Source organism: Stegodyphus dumicola, chromosome 5, assembly GCF_044657685.1.
Source record: "Stegodyphus dumicola isolate Sdum_Otavi_A_Nest chromosome 5, ASM4465768v1".
Lineage (NCBI taxonomy): Eukaryota > Metazoa > Arthropoda > Arachnida > Araneae > Eresidae > Stegodyphus > Stegodyphus dumicola.
The window spans coordinates 102,498,903-102,518,363 of record NC_140772.1 but is presented as its reverse complement, the minus strand read 5'-3'; the positions used below and the strand labels follow the sequence as shown (position 1 = coordinate 102,518,363).

General features: G+C 31.1%; 1 protein-coding gene across 3 annotated transcripts in view; it reads left to right on the top strand.

Moving 5' to 3' along the window:
- The window catches only part of LOC118190076 (poly [ADP-ribose] polymerase tankyrase-like), a 346,106-nt gene extending 327,096 nt beyond the window's left edge, over positions 1–19,010 (top strand). For all 3 annotated transcript variants that reach the window (XM_085816925.1, XM_085816923.1, XM_085816924.1), the window contains 2 exons: positions 8,607–8,727; positions 17,669–19,010. In XM_085816925.1, coding sequence (XP_085673051.1) covers positions 8,607–8,727; positions 17,669–17,811 — 264 coding nt within the window. In that variant the 3' untranslated portion in view covers positions 17,812–19,010. The remainder of the gene's footprint in view (positions 1–8,606; positions 8,728–17,668) is intronic.
- The last annotated feature ends 451 nt before the right edge of the window (positions 19,011–19,461 follow it).

The window sequence follows — 19,461 nt, the reverse complement described above, 5'->3', positions numbered from 1 at the left end:
TCGAAGGTGGCATAACGCATTCTGTAAATTAGGTCAGAAACCATTGCTGCTTCTGTCTCTTTGTTTTTTCACTTTTGCATAAAGAAAAAATAAACTTGGCTGTTTCTGCTTTAACCACATGACCAAACAAACTTTTGAGATCTATACATCCACATGATATTTTATTCAGAAAAGGAGATTTCATTACAACTATCAGTTCACTTCCAGAATCTATTAAACATTTTACTTTTTTACCATCAATCAAAAGTTCAATAAATTGTAACTTATTTCTAGCTACGTTATCTGATCCAATCTTTAACTCAGATACCTTTTTGGAGACAAATTTTCCTCCTTTTCTAACCATTTGGGGCAGTTTCTCGCAAAATGAAATAATTCCTCTTTACTCCCACATACATAGCAAATACGTTCTGTTTTACTACTATTCTGATTTACAAGTTTCCCTGAATCCTTGAAATTGCTCTGAGCTTTTCTAAGATTGTTTCTGGAAAATTTAGGCTTTTTATTTTCTTTTCTGGAGTTTCGATTTGTGTGTTGCTGGTATCAGTTAAAGATTTACCCCTGGATGAATAAAATAAATCACATTTTCTCCCCAACTGATTTGGTTGGAATCAACTCTGGCCCTCCCAAACACTAATATGTTCCTTTGTTTTAGAATCAAGAGTTTCATACAACTTAGATACAATAAGATCACACAATTTTTTAAAATCATCTACCTCTCTTAACTTACAATAGTAATTGAAAGTTTCACTGATTCGAGACGTGAACTGAACATGCAATTCAGATGAATGTCTCTGTGCATTTTTTAAATTGTTCAGGCATGAAAGTTTTCCGTGTTTTCGCGGAATTCCGCTTTTTTGAACGTCACCCGGGCTGTTTCTGAGATCGATGTAGAATGCTTGAGAAATCATGACCTGCAAATGTGTGGGGAGGGTAAACGGAGGACACGCTCTTTTCTTTGTAAAAAAAACTTTCCATCATGCCAGATATTGTGAAATACGTTGTTTTACATCAAGGCAAAATAGGTGGGGTTTATGTGGAAAGACGGAACTAAATTCATACGAATATCGAATCAAAGATAAGCTAGCAACCGTCGAACAAGAGTTGACTTCAATAATTTCAGCGATTGGTGCTAGCGCTATCTGTTGGACATACGGATAACACATGCATTTTCCAGTACACAAAGCTCTATGTAAAAATTTAAGGAATGCTCATAAACTGTACAAAGAAGAGCTAGAGGTAAAAAAGGAGGAAAGAGAATCTAAAAAAAAAAAAAGCAATTAAACATTGCTGGAAAATAAAGAAGAAAATAAAAAAAGTATCAATGGATTGTATAAAAGCTGCTGAAAAGAAATTGAGACTAGCTCGCAAACGGAAATTAGAGAAGTTGGCTGCAAAAGTAGCAAAAAAGAAAAAGCTTTTTCCCTAAAAAATTTTTAACCAGGATCGAGTGAGACAGACAAAATAGTTATTTTTTTAAATTCCTCCTTTAACTATATGTTATATTATTTTGTAACTATATTATCTCATATGACTACTTTTTCTGGTGTTATATAAAGTACTGTTTATTGAACTGAAAGTGAAGATAATTGAAAGCTGTAGTAACAGTTATATATATATATTATCTCTAAAACTTGTCATTGCCTGGAAATGGGCAGTAATATATAACATAAATATGTATGTTAGAGTGTTGTATGGGTCGCGCGTGCGTATTTAGTTTTTGTGTCCACGTGTCGTTCAGCTTTTTTTGCGAACTTGCACTTTCATGCCTGATTGTTCAAACATTCACGCGGTGTTGGCTGAAATTCTTTCAATATTAATGCTTTTAATTTATCATAATCCACTATCTCTTGTTCAGAAACATACGTTAAAACATTATTACATTTATCATCTAATAAATTAATCAACACTTCTGATTTTAACTCCACTGGTCCACTTTTAGTAGTAAAAGCTTTCTCAAGTGACTGAAAAAACAAATGTAGAGCTTCCAGTTTCTGGGATATAGTAATAGTTAGTGTTTTGATGCTTTTAATGATATCTTCAACACTAGTCTGCGTGTTTCTTCTATCACCTGATAATGATTGTGATTTTAAATTTTCTAGCTTAAGCTGCTTCTGAATTTGACGTTCACTCTCTAACAGATAGTGTTCATTACTTGTTGTAGTCATCCAATCCTCGGCGATCGATTTGACAAGGCCACGAACAAATTCGTTTTAAGGGCATCAGAATTTTGTTTTCTAATCTCATATTTTTTAGCATTTTCTGGAACAGTCTCTCTGATTTGTTCCGCAATTACTATTAAATCACTTTTCTTTAAATTATTTAAAAAATTCATTTTAAAAACGAAACAAAAGTATCTCTCTCTTCAAAAAAGAAATAAAGCAAAGTGTTAACAGTACCTTCTCTGAAGTATCCCGGCCAAGCCCGCAGATTTTCTGTGGTAGGGAAGTTGAAGACGCTTTGCTAGGGTCAATTAACAAGTCCAACATTTTCCACACCACAAAACATTTAATAAAATTAACAGAAAGAGCACAGAAGGTACATTAAATTGAGTCACAGTGCCATTTGATACAAACAGGTTTTCGCATTATCACTTACCAATTTTATAACATAGCAGCTTAGTGCCTACTCGCACTTGCTGTCGTATATGCAGTTCAATATACCACCTTCGCATGGGATAGAAGACTGTCTGTGTATATCATACTCCTCTTTCACCTCGCTCTCACTGATGGCACATAGGGTGAGGCCCTCTGGTGGTTGTGTTGCACGAACGGATACCACATAGATATAGAATTGAATTTTACATCATTAGACTACGGTTACAATGTAAGCAATAAGCAAATTTGGTCAAAATTTGATTTGCAGTTCAAAGGCAAGATGAGAGCTTTTGGACTCCATTAGTTATTATGAAGAAATACTAATTCATGGGAAATAAACAAAAACCAATCAACACAGATTTTTATAAAAATAATTTTTATTTATTATACATCTGTAATGGATTATGTACATATACCTAATAATTAGCATACATATTGTACAAAGTCCAATATCCAGAATGGTCTAAAATCCTGACCTTCAGAGACACTAATAACTCCTCCCTTCCTTTTTTTTTTTATATATGCTTTATGCATGTGCATTTAATTCCCCCCTCTCCATAATAAAACACGTAAAGAGTCCCGGTTCTTAATTTCACTTTTGCATTAAATAAAATATCTTGTTATTGAAGAAATAATCATTTTAGCATAAATTTGTGTGATTAATAATTTGGCTATGTAGCTGCGTATCTGCTTGGCATACATCTGAAACCAAATGTTCTACATAGAAACATTGCTGATTTTACACCTACAGTTATTTTATATCAAAGATAAAAACCGAAAGAATTGTTAATTGTGTTTTGTTTTATTAACACGTGACAACTCGAGTACAAGTTCATTCAGCAAAGCCTGTACAATTTTTTTATATTAGTAATTGAATAAAGAAGATAATAGTAACCTTCGGTTAAATCTGCTAAGAAATGTTGCCGAGGAAAAATTTAACAAAAATTTCTTTCCATGTGCTAAAAGTAGATTTTGTTAATGATATTCATAAGCCAAAAGATTACGTTTAGCGGTATTTGAATTAAGAATAACTGATTTGTTATTCACATAAACCCAGAATTGGTGCCAGAGCTTGTATAGCTACACTGGGCAGCAGAATTTATTGAAGACAAAATTTTTAGAATTTAGGGAAATCTCTGGGATTCAAAATTTAAGGGAAGCAAAAAATTTAGAACCTAGGGAGGCACTTGGTAGGATCCACAGAGACTGCATTGATTTGGTCCAACTTTGTTATTTATTGCAGCAGTTTTATTAAAATTAAAGGTTGAACTTTTGATTATGTCCAAAAGAATTACTACTTCTGGAGCTGCAACAGGATCTACCAAGTGAAAGCATGTGTCCATTAAATAAAAAGTGGAAATGCTGCAAAAAATGGATAAAGGTATATCTGTCTTAAAATTATGGAAGGAGCATGGCATTGGAAAGTCAACTGTATATGACATAAGAAAACAGAAAATGGAACTTTTTGAATTTTTTGTAGAGTCCGACACCCCATTTCCAGTGAATAACGGAAAATTATTTGTTATGCCAAAAGTGATGATTGATGGGGTCAGACAGTTTCCCAGCAAGAGCGTACTATTGAGTGGTCCAATGCTAATGCTAGTCTGACACCCCACTCTCAGTGAATAACAGAAAAAGTTGTTACACCAAAAGTGATGATTGAATAGTTCAGACAGCATTGCAGCGAGAGCATGCCCTTGATGGTTCCAATGCTAATGGCTCAAGCAAAAATATTTCATGAAGTAATGAACTTAAAAAACTGAGTGCACAAATTCGACAAGTTGGTTAACCAAATTTTAAAATCACCATGGTATAAAGCAGATAAAATTTTCAGGTGGAAAACCTTCAGCTGATACGGAAGCTGATGAACTATTTGCAGACTAATTCTTAGTGAAAATTATCTCCAGAACAAATTTACAACACTGGTGAAACTGGTCTTTTCTGACAATATGGTACCGCTAAATACCTTGGCAGCTTTTACAGAAAACACTCCAACTGATGTCAAAGAATCCAAGGAGAGAATAACAATTTTAGCATGCACAAATGCTGTAGGAAAGCACAAGTGTAAACTTTTTATAATCCAAAAAAATATACAACCTCGAGCATTTAAAGAAGTAAAGATTTCCCCCATTATATATCATGCAAATAAAAGAGCATGGATGATACAAGCATTAATGATGATTGGTTTGAAAATCAATTCATACCCGAGGCTTTGCAGCATTTGAATTCGTTTGGTTTCTCCGACAACAGAAAAAATGTCCTGATTATAGACAACTGTTGGGCTGATACTTCACTTAAAGTTTTAGTGAAAAAAAAAATGTATCCATATTATTCTTTCCCTATTCATGATTCAGCCTATGGATATCGGAATAGTGTTTTTGCTGAAATGCAAAGATAAAGTAGCATTTCTAAAATCCACATTAAATTTCATGAATATTGCCAAAGATTATTCAAGAATTTTTTTAATATTTTAGCATAAAATGTGATATGTGGAGCATTGCAAGATCGTGGGAGGATGTGTCTCCAATTACTTTATAAAATGCTTAGCATAATTTATGGCCAGCTACCATATGTCTTGTGAGGGTGATGAAGAGGGTAGCTGTGAAATAGAAGGATTTCGATATCGCAAGCCAAAGTTTTCCAGTTAATGGATTTTGTAATGAAAAGTGGAGAAGCGGTAATAAATGAAGATGATATAACAAAAGTTTTTCATTGCAATGCCAATGCCCAATCGTCAATCAACTAACAGATGGTGAAATCTGTAGTATGATTGTAGATCCAAAAAATCTGCTACCAGTAGTTAAGAAAGTGACAGAGAGGTTATTGAAAGCAAAATGTCTTCAATTGATATGTTAGTCAGAATTACTGAACAAAAAATATGTCTGTCCATGGAATTAAAACATTAGCACACACACACACCGAAAAAGAAAAAGGAAAAAAAAAAAAAAACTTACATTGAAATAGATGTTTACTCATATGATAATTTAAAAAAATTAATTAACCGTGTTTTATGTTTCATTCGCTTAACACTATTTTTTTACCATTTAAGTATATTGTTTTGGATTTTGTATTTATATACCTATTTTAGAGAATTTTTTTTTTTTTTTTTTTTTTTTGTTTGTTTGTTTTTCCCCCCCCCCTGCAATGCAGCACAAGACATATTTGAAGAGAAAGCGATGCCGGGAAAATAAAAATACAGGAGCATGGGTATTTAACATTTTGACACGTTGAACGCCACGCGTATTAGGCAATCCCGTTCGCTATGGGCCACACGCGCTGCTTAAAAGCGCTGGTATTGTAGGGCCAATGATTCTTATCACAGTAGAAGATAGTTTACGTACTATATTTCTTAAGACGCCACTGAAATACTGGTTTAATTTTTAAATCCTTTTTTAATTGAAAATTCTTTTTTGATATCCTATGGATTTAACAATTTCGGAATTGCCCATGACGAAAAGTATGCAATAGAATTTTAGATAAAGTGCAGAATCACCCACTGCTTGATGCGTTTTTAAGAATTGCACATACTCGCGATCCATGTACACATCGACCTATTTTCACTTAACCCCCTCCAGAATTGCACAATAATGACACTGCGCTCACCCTTGATTTTATCTATGTATGCATTGACCTATTTTCACTTAAAAAGTAAAAGAAAATTGACAAAAATCCAATTGTTTTTACCGTTGTAAAAAGCAGCAAACAAATAAGTGGGCGATTCTGCACTTTGCCGAGAATTTTTTCAAAAAGGAATCATTCATTATAGAAAATTATGTTTGTACAACCAACGAGATGAAATTAAACAATAACTCGGTAGCGAAATAACGATGCAGGCATCCATTCAGTTATGTTTAGCAATTTTTATATAAATTATAATTATGATCTGAAAAAGTTATTTTCTCTTATGCTTCCATTCAGCCATGTTTAGCCTTTTTTATATAAATTAAAATGATAAAAAGTATTTAACTTTTCATCTAAATTAAAACATCAATCTTAGATAGTTATTTACTATTATACTTCCTTTCTTGCGTTAGGGTTGCCACAATTATTTTTGGCAGCACTGTCATCAACAATAGTTTGGCAATTTTTTAAGGCCATCAAAACCGAATAGTATCGAAAATTTTATTCACTTTTCATCGGACTTGTGCATTCAATTAATTACGAACCTGTAGGCACACAACAATATATATATATTCTTTTAAATAATTCTAGGAGGAAAGGTTTGTTTATTATTGTTTACTTTTTCTCAAAAATATGTTGGGAATTTTCCTGTTTTCTTTTGTAATTGTTTGTGTTTTCTCCGAAATATGTGGCACTGGTATCCTTAAACTGGTTGTCTGTCTTGTGGTGTATATGTGTAACATTTAAATACTTGCTTACCTAAACTGTATACTTTTATTATTGTTATTATTTTCTTATTTATGCCTAAACATGGTTTATTAATATAGCTTTGATGGTTGTGCTGTGCTCACAGCTACAGTCTTGAAAATATTAATAATTTTGTTGAGTTATCAAATTATGAGTTGAAGTGTGTATCATATGAACAAATGTTTTTATTTTTGTTATTTTCTTCCATGATGCTCTAGAATATGTTTCTTTCTAATACAATTAAAGTTCAGTTCATTCTAAGTTTATGAAGAGCAGCTGTGTATTGATTAATTAAGTAACTGATCATTGTTTGTCAAACAGCATGAGCAAATTCTCATCTATGTATTTGTGTAGTGTGTTTAAAACCCTTGAACAGCGTGACTGCCTTTATCTAGTCATGAGATTTTTTGTCATTTGGTATATATTAGCTTGATAGCGTATCGCGCAGCAGCACCAGGTCCGGGGCTCGATTCCCAGGCTGGGCAAGGTCGACTTAGCCTTTCAACACTTGGGTCGATAAAATGAGTACCAAGTTTGCTTGGGGATTAAACACTGGGGGGCCTGAGACAAGCTGACCACTTGTTCAGGGCATATGCTTACGCACCGCGGGGCCCACAATGAAGAAAGTATATTTCGGGCACTGCCGGCTTGGCCCATTAGGGCTCTTATTTTTTTTTTTTTAGTTTATATATTAGCTTATAATTTAAGCTATTTTGCTTTCTTTAATAATGAAAATATCATCTGAAGTTTATGAAAATAGAGACTAAAATAAATAATTATACAACTTTAGCTAATAAATGTTATTTAAATACAGGTCTTCATGACAGATCCAAAAACTGGTGTCAATTAGAGGGTTAAACGAAAATTGCATTGTAAAAGCATAAGTTATGCATGGAATACATTATTTTTTTTAACTCTGTTGAATATGTTATGAAGTGGAGTTCAAATTGAGAGAGAACAGTTTTGTATGCCATGAAATTTTTGAAATTGAAATATGTTATTCATTTAAAAAAAATTCTTTAGTTAAGGCAGTTCAGTGCACCAGAAACTTCAATGAAGTAAAAGAATAAGAATGCTGAGTATTTTTTTAAGTTTAACTTTTTAGCTCTTATTACACTTAATATAAATATTTACATATATATTGTATATTGAATCGTTTTCTTGAAGTGTGGAGGAAAGATTGTTTACCTATGCTTACATTAGTAAAGAAACAATTAACTCACCCTTGAATACACTTTCATAAGTATTGCAAATACTCATTTAAAAGACATTTTCATAAATGATGGTGTTATTAATAAATGTTCTCTATATGACTACCAGTGATCAAATGGATAAGTTTGGTGAAAATTAGCTGGTTGTCAAAATGTCAATCCTCGACGATAAAACAAACTATGCCCATTAGAAAGCTGAACTGAAGCATTTCTTCTAAAAAAAATGGATTGCCCTGGAGTGTTTGACATAATGTATTATCTCACCTAATTACTTAAGGCATAGTTTTAGTATCTAGGGCATAGTATTTAATTTTAAGGAAGGGGACGGACTACCCATATATTGAAAAAAGGTCCAGTAAAATTGGTAATCTTTTCATTCAGTTGATTTATGATTCAAAGTTATTTTTTATTTTAATATTTTTATGATTATTAGGTTGCTTTAGGTGATGTGCAAGAGGTAAATAATTTGGAAGTAGATGCTTCAGCAAAATATGACAGTGTCAAAGCTGTTGGACACAGGCAGCCAGATCCAGCAATGAGTGTTTATTGGCAAGGTGAGAAAAGAAAAGATTCTACTTTTTATTTCATTAATTTGAGAGGTTAATATCTTACTAAATGGAATAAAAAGGTTGCTGTTTTTTGATCAAACATTCTATCATGCAATATCTGTCTGAATAATATATTAAAATTTAGGGTGATGTGTATGTTTTTTTAATTATAAAGATCCTTTTAAAAGCTGGACCGTGAAAAAAATGGATTATTTCTTTATAAACTAGAATGAGTTTTATACCCATTTCTTCCTTCTGCTGTTGATGTTAAAGCTCAAGCACAAGAAATGCTTTCTCCCTTTTTGTGCCCTCCCCCCTCCAATTATGTGTTTTCAGTCTCGAAAATCACTTTTCTGATTGTTGCCATTAAATGTTAAGTATTACTTAAAGAATTAAATAATGAAGAATCTGTTTGTGTGTTCCTTGCATTGTGAAAATTGATGGCATCCCTAGTTACTGAATTTTTAGTACACAATGTCTGTTATCCGATCATAGGCACCTCATAGCTTTAATTTTGAATTTTGAATTTGTTTTTGATTTCTTTCAAATTTTGCACAAATTTAATAAAATTTTGTTTAACAAACGCACCAAATTGAAAGTGAGGAGTGCTGATACTGTTCAAAGTAAAGCATTTTTATCTCCAGTGTGCCAAACTGTTGCCATTCAGCAAAATGTAATTTTAATCCACAAAGGGCCCTATTCATGACAAAGAGCGTAACTAATGATCTTCTCTTAATGGACGACCGCTAAATTTCACAGCTCCAGTAACCGTAAGGACTGTTGGTTAAATTGGCATTCGTGACAACAACCGTCGGAGGAATCCTTACGGTAAGCAACCTTCATTCGAGAGTTGGGAAACTTCGTTAAAATAAGCCAATCATATTACAGCTACTAGAGACACAGGTTGACTCATCAGCCATGTTCAAGCGTGGGCCTCGTATCGTAGCCACGCTTTAGGGTTGTATTTCAGGTTTGGGGTGCCATTTTTGGCTCTTTAGCGGTGTTCGCTAAAACGTTATTATTTAACATTCTAGGGTATCCAAACTTCTGATTTTTTGCATTCATATAAAGATGTGTGGCTTTTTTCCCCCCTTCTTTTCTCTGCAGTTCAGCTTCTTTCTTGTATTTTTTTTAAACTGCCAAATTTCTCATATGATTTAAGTTATTTTGAATATTTCTAAAACATTTTCATATAGTATATTTCACATTTGTATATTATTTAAAAATACTTTCTTTATTGAATTTTCAATTTTTACTTTTAAATACATGCATAATGTTAAGCATCTCAAAATCTATTTTTTGACAATAAATTCCTCGCAGCTGTATGTTTAAATTTTTATGAGGTTGTACTGGATTTATAATCATGCTTTCATAGTTATTTAACTTTTTTCCTTTTAGAATTCAAGGTAATTTCATGTGTCATATAAAAATTATACGTCTCTCAGTGCTCTATTTGTATGATAATTCTTAATTTCTCAGCTATGGCATTTCAGTACTGATGGAGTTAAGCATATTACTTTTATTTACATTACATGTTAAACTATTTAGAGGCCATTAAAGCTGTGGGTACAAATTGGTATGAATACAACTTCAGTAATTTTTAAGTTTCTAAAGCTTTCCTGAATCAACAGATAATTTTCTAAAATTGTCAATAAATTTTTACATGATGAATACATAAGTGCATGCTGGCGCTTTAATATATCTAGCAAGTTCACAGTTTAAACTTCTGAAAAAAATTAATAGCATGTCTGCATATAAAGCATGTTTTTTATTTTAAATCTGCTATTTGAAGTTTGCTTACATGGAATTTAACATCTATTATTGTAGCAAACTGGTTAAAAATGTTATTTTGCATGTGTTTCCAAAAAAGGCTTTATGATTTTAAATACTGGTTCAAGACATGCACCTTTAAATTATATAATGCTCAGATTGAAGTGCAAAATGCTGTAAAAAATACTTCAGTTCTCTGATGGCAAAAAAAAAGAAAAAAAAAATTGTATGGATTTAGTAGAGTAAAAATTCCACATCAAAAACATTTTTTCACCCTTATTTAGGTAAAATGAAATTAAAAAATAATACGTACATAAATAAATAAAAATAATACTTTTACATACGGAATTTGCAGATATTATTTACTAATCAATTATTTGTTATTGATAGCTACTTTTTAAAACACATAGAAAAAATACTGATAAATTTGTAAGAATTTACATGCATTAAATGTTGAAAAAAACATACATATGCTGTTAATAGTACACTTAGCTGAATATTTAATGATAATTCCATAACCTATATAAGATTCAATCTATACCACTGCAAGGGCAATGCTTAAATCACAGTTCTTCTTATTAGTTAATTTCCATATGTAAAAACATAAATATATCATTTAGCTACAGATCTATAGATTATGGCCTCTTGTAACAAGCATATGCAAAACACAGATAGTGAAAATAATGCAAAAACAGAATTTTTTTTCTTAATGTGCAATTCATTCCATTATATTGAAATCTTATTAAAATACAGCAGTAATTTTATATGTTTTTCTATTATAAATCAACAGCTTTATAGAGAATGATTTTACTTTACTGGATTCTTATTTAAATGAATGTATATGGAAATATCAAAATAAATGAAAAAAAAAAAAAAAAGGTCTGAATAAATCTTAGCCAACACTGCTAAGATATTCGTTATTTTCAATAAAATGTTTCAAGGTATATCATTTTAGTTTAATTCTTTTTCTATTAAAGAAGCTAACCTAAAACATATATCTCATTAATTTGTTAAAAATATATCTTAAGTAAGTTTTATGTGCATACTGAGTAGGCAGAAAAAAATAGCCTTGATTTAAAACCTGTTTTAAAGCAACAAGTAAATAAAATACACTGGTTCTATTAGCATGTCAAAAAAAAAAAAAAATACTGTTATGTACTCTAAAAAAAATCCCAAGTATCACATTATGATTGATATATTACACTCTTACAAAAGAAGAAATATCAGATTAGGAATATACTCTTTTATGTATTTGATAACAAAGAAGAGTAAAACGTATGCAACATCACATTGTGAAAAATCCTGCAAGTCATTACAATAATAAAGTAAAAATCAGTTGATCATTCTTTTACAGTAGCACTAAGTTTTCCAATCAAAATTATGAATATGCCAAAACAAATTCACTATCGTTGGCCAAATTTAAGATCACACAAAAGTAAATTTGATTTAGCTGAACATGAGATCTTCCACGACAAATTTATGAACAAATTGATTTTCTTTAAAATGTACTTGCAAATTTAACAAAAGCATGCATGAAATTTAACATTAAAATCTAAAGTACTAGTATTTAATAACAGTTCCATGTATTAAATGAATTTAATCACACTTTTAAGAATGCAATTTTCTGATAAATTTTAATTTTTATAAGAAAATATAATTAATTTTGTAAAGCTACTTAAAACATATTTCCTGTTCACACATTTAAATAAATTTAAAGTAAGTGTACTTAAAAGTGCAACATGAAGATCTACTAATAGATGCATTATAATGGTCTCAAAACAATTTGTCGAATATTTAAATTAATACTTAACATCTTCAAAATTCCTAAAAAATACATATCTTACTATAAAGAAAAAAACAAAATTATTTATAATTTAAATCACACTATCAAGTTTTTAACGCTGGCGCCAACTAACAGATTTGGCGACAATATATTAGAATCAAAATAGAATGCTACTTTAAATTATCAGTCGTACAGTAAAATTAAATAAAAATAAGGCACATCACATTTTTAACCTTTGTGATAACTCAGCACAAAGTTTACATGAAATGTAGGATACAATTTTACAAACAGCATAAACTATTTGCGATAATAAAAGAAACATCACAAACAGTATTGGCCATAATTTTACTGCACAAACACATGCACATTCCGCAATTCATTTTGTATTTATACAATCAGTTGATCGTCAATAAGTGACATTAAAATAAAAATACACATTCTGAAGAAATATGAAGAGTAATTTTTCTAACATTCTAACATATGGAAAAATGCGAAGCTGAACTTACCTCACCAACGACACTCTCCTGGGCCCGGAATTCATTAATCTTGACAATAATTAATTATCCATTGTCTATATTGTATGTAAATCGAACGCATTGCTTCGATCACGGAAAATTAGCTGCTGACGCAGAGAAATTCGACTAATTTCATCCAAATACGCTTCAGCTAAAACTGACGCAAAACCTTCCGCCATGTTTATTGCCGGAAATATAATCATCTGTTTATTTAACACGAAGGGTCAGACACCTGTCCTTACTTTAACAGCCGTCTCGTCAATTTAACGGTCAATTTTAACGCTAGCTTTGATTAGAATACCAATACTTGCGATTTAACTACTTGTGACGTCAGAGTACCACGTGATTCCGTAAAAATCACTTAACACTGTGGTTAAAAATGTCATGAATCGGGCCCAAATTGAGTTATTTGAAAGCAATATGTTGCCACTGCCTCATTTATTATTTCCATGTGCCAGCATGTTGCTATTCAGTAAGGCATAAGATAGTCAACTTTCAAATTTAATCTTTCTTTTATCGAGTAATTAACCAAGCGATTGAAAAGCAATAAATGCAGTTCTTAAAAATATTTTTGTACTTTTTAATTTGATTGACTTAAATCATGAGATGTCCAGTCAGAAATATTAAAATTTTTATGAAATGACAATAGCTGGGCTCAATGAAATTATTATATACTTTTTCTTTTTTGTGATAACTATTTTAGGCCACTAATTTTTGAGGAAATAATGTTATTAATAATTGTATTAATGGATGGCAGTACTTAATGAGATCAGGAATTTTAAAGCTATGCTGTTTTTAAATATTTTATGATTTTGCTGTTCAACTTTATCTGTCATCAGTGTAAAGAATGTGATATTTAATAAAAAAGATTTAAACCAAAAGTAAATAAATAAAATACAAAAAAAAAAGTTTTGTAAGTTATCTTATTATTAAGAAAATCGAACACTGACATAAACTGAGAAAAACTGAAAAAAATAGAAGAGTATTGCCAATACTTAACATTGTATTGGAAATTCTAAACATATGCTGCTTTTAAAAATGTTGTAATTTTGCTGTTGAATGTATGTAGCATAAGTACAAAGGAGGCAATGCTTAATAATAAAGCTAAAAAAAATCTGAAGGCTTTCAAATTTTATATTACGCCCAAAGGGACTTTTTTTAGCTTTTTGTGTGTTACCTTTATTTATTAAATGTCATGTTCTTTGCCCTTGAGCCATAAAATTCAATTCAACAGCAATATCGCAAAATAATTTTAAAATGAGCATGTCTTTAGAATTTCCAATACACGGTCCGGCGTGCTGGAGATAAAAATGTGGGTTTTTTTTCGTGCAGTTTTGCTATTGCTCACTTTGAAATCGCTGAATTTGTTAATCAGAAAATCATTGGAAGTGTTACAAAGTATAAAATCGATAATAAAACAAATTCCATCGTAGGGCTTCCAGATGCCCATATTTGATTATGTAATTCAAAATTTGGTGGCTCTAGGTACCGCTTTTTTATCACAACACGAGAAACATACATACATTTATGCAGATTCTTAAAAGTCATTATTTCTATATCTTAAATTAAATGTAATTTTTTTAAATATAACACAGGGTGATAATATTTGGTGGCAACAATTTGAAAAGTGAATTAATCACCCCTCTGGGCTAGCGCCTCTTGGGCTAAAAAAAGAATGTTTTAGCAGGGGGGAATTCAAGAGATTAGTAACTGTGATGCTCAGAGAGAGTATAAAAACCCTTAACAAATGCTCTGGTGCAATGTTAAAATATGAATCCTTTCAGATTTTCTTTTTGTTTTATGCATCACTTTTCATACCATATATTGTACATATTAAATGAATTAAAAATCTAAAAGAAGCAAATACTTAAGTTAATATTGAGAGGTAATAACTGCTGATATCATTCAGATTCCTTTTACTTTGCATTAAAAAGTTTAATTAAGTACATTAAATGTTTAGCTTGTTTATTTCCAAATCATACGCTCACAAACAACAAATGCATATATATATATATGAGTAATTGTAGTGTCTGTGGAAGATGAGAACCAATTTTCTTCTTAGTCATGGCTGAGAAGACTGTTGCTTAGATGAAAACTGTTGTGTAAAACACAATGGCTTGTTGCTTACAACATCATTTTTATTTTGTACTGGAACAGTTTTTCAGAAACACATTTTTGCTTAAAACTGGTACAACACTAGGGATGTTAAACATGCCCCACTATTTCTGTATATGCAGTTTATATTTCAAATAATAGAGAAAGAAGACAAAGTGAAAGATGTGGTTTATTCAAGCAGCAGCAGGTGAGGAAAAGCAATGCATACTCGATTTGGTCCTATTTATAGTCAGAAAGTAATTGTGTTGATCCCAAGCAGCAGTTGGGATCAAAACAATGGCATTCTGAATGGTGTCGTAGTGCAGAGAATTTGCTTGGAGTGACAGAACATGCTGCAGAGTGATACAAAATAGTGCAAAGCATTTAAGTTCAGTAATTTTGTCTCATATTTTATTCTTATATATTTAATTCCTTGCTTTTTAGTTTGGGTATTCCCCTCCTTATTCTATAAATTGTAAAAAAAAAATATTTCTGGGCTGTGCCATTTCTAGATCAGTCCATATCATATGACTTGCATAATGCGGATGATGTGATGTCGCAAATTCAGGACTTGAACTCGAAATTTTGAGATCTGAAATCTTTCCCCTGATGAGTTTCCATGTTGAATAACTGTACACTTTTTCTTCTACCTCTAAGACGCTGCCTCGCTGCTGTCTTCTTATCGCAACAGTATCAGAAATGTAAATGTTCTAGAATAGATACAATTAGAGTGCAAAGTTAATGTGGCCACAAATATCAAAGTAAAGATGAATATCTGATGTGCCTCAGCTGCCAAATTTGCTCTTCATAATAAATCAACATTCTACATATCTGTGCAGTCAATATTTCTACATCATCATTATTTCCAACCTTGCTGCCTTTATATATGTACAGTCAAAAGTCGTTAATTCGGACACCCATAATCCGGACCTCAAAGCTAAAAACTTTCTACGCATGCGCATAGGCGTTTAAGCATGCACGTAAGACCTTTACGACTGCGCGTTTGCGTGTGCACAAGCTCAAAATACGTTTTCGCTGCGCGTTTAATGTATAACGGACGGTAAAAGCTAAAATTATCTAATTGTCTATTTCAGTTAATGTTGATGATTGCGTTGTTCCTTAATCTTCGAACTGGATCCGGCTTTTTTTTTTTTTTTTTTTTTTTTGGCTGACTGTAAGAGCAATTTTATAAAAGTAAGCTTGAACTTTCGATTATGTCAAATAGAATTTCCGATGCTGGAGCTCCTAAAGGATCTACGAAAACAAAAGTATGTTTCGATGTCCATCAAACAATAAAAGTGGAATTGCTCCAAAAAATGGATAAAGGCATATCCTTTGTTTATCTAACCTTTCCGAAATCTGTTTATCAATTTCACGCTGCTCTGCGCGGGCAGGAGGGGGAACTTGGCGGCATGCAATGAACTGGAAGTTGATTTGTATATTTGTATACACTATCGTTATCTTCAGGGCAGATGTTTTTATTTTATTTGGCTTATAATTCCTTATTAAATGTAGTATTTCATCTCGATGTACTTCTTTGATATGATTTAAATCAAATTCCTCGTCATTATAAATATCACGAATACAAATCAAATAGTTTTCTGGTTGCAATTTTCTAATTTCGGCTATGCATAATGTATACTTTACGCATGCGCGCGTTGAAAGAAATGTTTAATAAAGTAAACAAATAAATATTAAGCTCTTTTTTTTTTTTTTTTTTTTTTTTTTTTTTTTTTGTAAAATTACCCTTTTAGATCATAATTTCTCATTATTTATAAATTACGTTTTCATATTTTTAATTTTATAATTTCTGCATGCCATCTTACCAGATTTAAATTGATGATCTATAATCCGGATAATTCGATAATTCGGAATCAACGAAGTCCCGACGAGTCCGGATTAAAGACTTTTGACTGTATAAGGTGGACTGGAAAGTAATGTCATTTCTGCACATGTTTGCATTTGTTTATCATTTATCAGCTGTGTAATAAGCATTATGCAAGAATTATATGACATGGATTATTTATGAGATGATGCAGTTTTTTAATATAAGTAATAACTATTTTTGAGGTGGAAGGGGTAACACCTAGTTTTAAATTGTAAAATAGGATTATTGCAAATTAACCCTTTGCACTCGAGAGGTGATTCTCACTCACCATGTGATTTGATACTGCGACTTGAGAGGTGACTCTCACTCACCATGTGATTTGATGCCACAACTCGATAAGTGATTCTCACTCACCACTTGGTTTGATGCAGAAACTTGATGCACGGCAATAACTGTTTACATTTAGATCTTATGAAGAGTAAAATGATAGCCCTTTAAATGGAGATAAGATTTTCTTATCATAAATCTTATCTTATTACAAAGTCTCAGAGAAATGAACCTGGAAAAATTACATCGATACATGAAATATCATACACAGAAAAATTACAGAGACTAAATATTTTAGAAATTATATTTTTAAGGGTGTGAAGCTATGTAAACTGTTAAAATATAAAATTGTATACATTAATTTGTGTGTGTAAAGATTTAAAGTTACTGATAAGAAATGCGTCAAAAAGGCTGCGAAACATCTCGAGTTGCTGGTGTGCATGCGAAAAAGGCCCTGAGTGCAAAGCGTTAAAGTTAGTCTTTTGATTAACATATTTTTTACCTTACATGTATGTGTGTGTTTACCTATACATATATTTAAAATGAAAGATTATAGTAATTTTGAACAGCTTATGTGTGTTTTCTTTAATTGGATATATTGTGATTGTTATTGGTATCTTAACTTTCTAGGCATGACCATTCCTTTGGGTACCCCCATTAATGCCTTGGAACAAGGAAATTCATCATCACATCATTATTTGAACTTCAACGAATATGTGGTTTATAATTCATCTCAAGTGTGCATTCGCTACTTGATACAATTTATTGATTAAGAGAAATATTTTTGGATGTTTCTTGACACACTTTTGCAAAAGTGCGTGAAAAATTTAACTCATCCTGACTGTGCCGTAAGAAACTTTAACAGCAGGCATGAGAAACCCCTACAAATGTGCAAGCTTTCTCTTTTGCACCCAATGGACAATTCTATCAGCCCAAGTGAATTGTGTTACAGAAGATAAACTGCCATTTTAATGTCTGATTTATTTCTTGCGTTTTTGCATTGTTGCTCATACAAAAATATCCAGTGAACAATAGTTTTTTTTTTTTTTTTTTTTTTTTTTTTTTTTTATTATTATTAAGGCATTTTTAAGCTGGGAAAAATAAGCAAATAAGTGCAGCACAAAAGCATTTTCTTTTGAAATTCCAGCACTTGCTTTTACATTTTATTCTTAAAAACTAAAAATTGGATTCATCTTATTGATTTTATATATCATCATTTTAAAAAAACTCTAATTTTACTTGTAATTTTTATATAACTTCTGTTTTTAGACATTTTGTGTCATTATAAAGTGTTGGGAATTTGAAAAGAAAATATCACTTTCTATCATTCTACAGATTGTTGAAAGTGATTTTTAAATTATCTGGTTTTAGAAGTACTTGTACCTATTTTGGTCACAAGCCTGATGTAGATAAAATTTCATACAGTTGGCTGTATGCCTTTTATTATTGAAAAAAGTGTTTTAATAAAGCTATAAAAATTTAAATTAACTGTATGCAATGTTCTTTTTACCTCAAAGTTATTTATGTGTTTATTATCAAAAAAAAAAAAAAAAACGTTTTACTCAAATTTTCATGTTATCTAAAGGTGGTAAGTTTCTTTGTAACTTTTGAAAATGAAGAAGGGCACATAAACTCTGAAGTTTTGCACCAACTTTTTACATCAGCAGATGTATATTTTTGAAGACCCATCTAGCAACTGACTAATGTATTTAAACTGAAAGTTAAAAATGGAGTTAAGATTTAATATTGCTTCATTTCCCATTGTTAAATACATGATTACACTTTTATTAAATTTGATTGTAATACATGGAATTTTTATGTTATTTTGCATTTCTTTATTGTATAAATAAATCATGAGTAGTAATGAGTTATACGGCTGCCTATATTTAATGAACACTGATCTGCAATAAAATGCAGCCATCTGTAACAAACCTGTTACCTGAAATAAAATATTGCAATTCATATTTGTAAATCTTACTCGTTTTCTTATTTATGTAACTGATATTAACAAAATCAGCATCACAAATACTATATGCACATGTATCTATTTCTATCTTAAACCAGTGCTTTAAATTAGTGATTTTGTTTTTCGTTGCAATTCTTATTTTGTAATGTTTTACTTATTTTACTTTAGATTTTTAACACCTTACCTCAAAAAAGTCATAGAAAATGTGTTGGAGAAGTCATATATTATGTATAATTAAAAAATAAGTAAAATGCCACTACTTAAATCAAACACACCATAGAGACTAGAAGAATATGTGCATAGCAAACTGAACACCATTTACTTCTCATGTATTGTGTTGTTTTACTAAGTGCCTTTCAGGCATATTTATTTTAAGTGTGAAGTTCCCAGAATAATTACAAACATTCACTTGAATAATCAAATATTAAATGAAACAATGTCCATCTTTAAAACAATT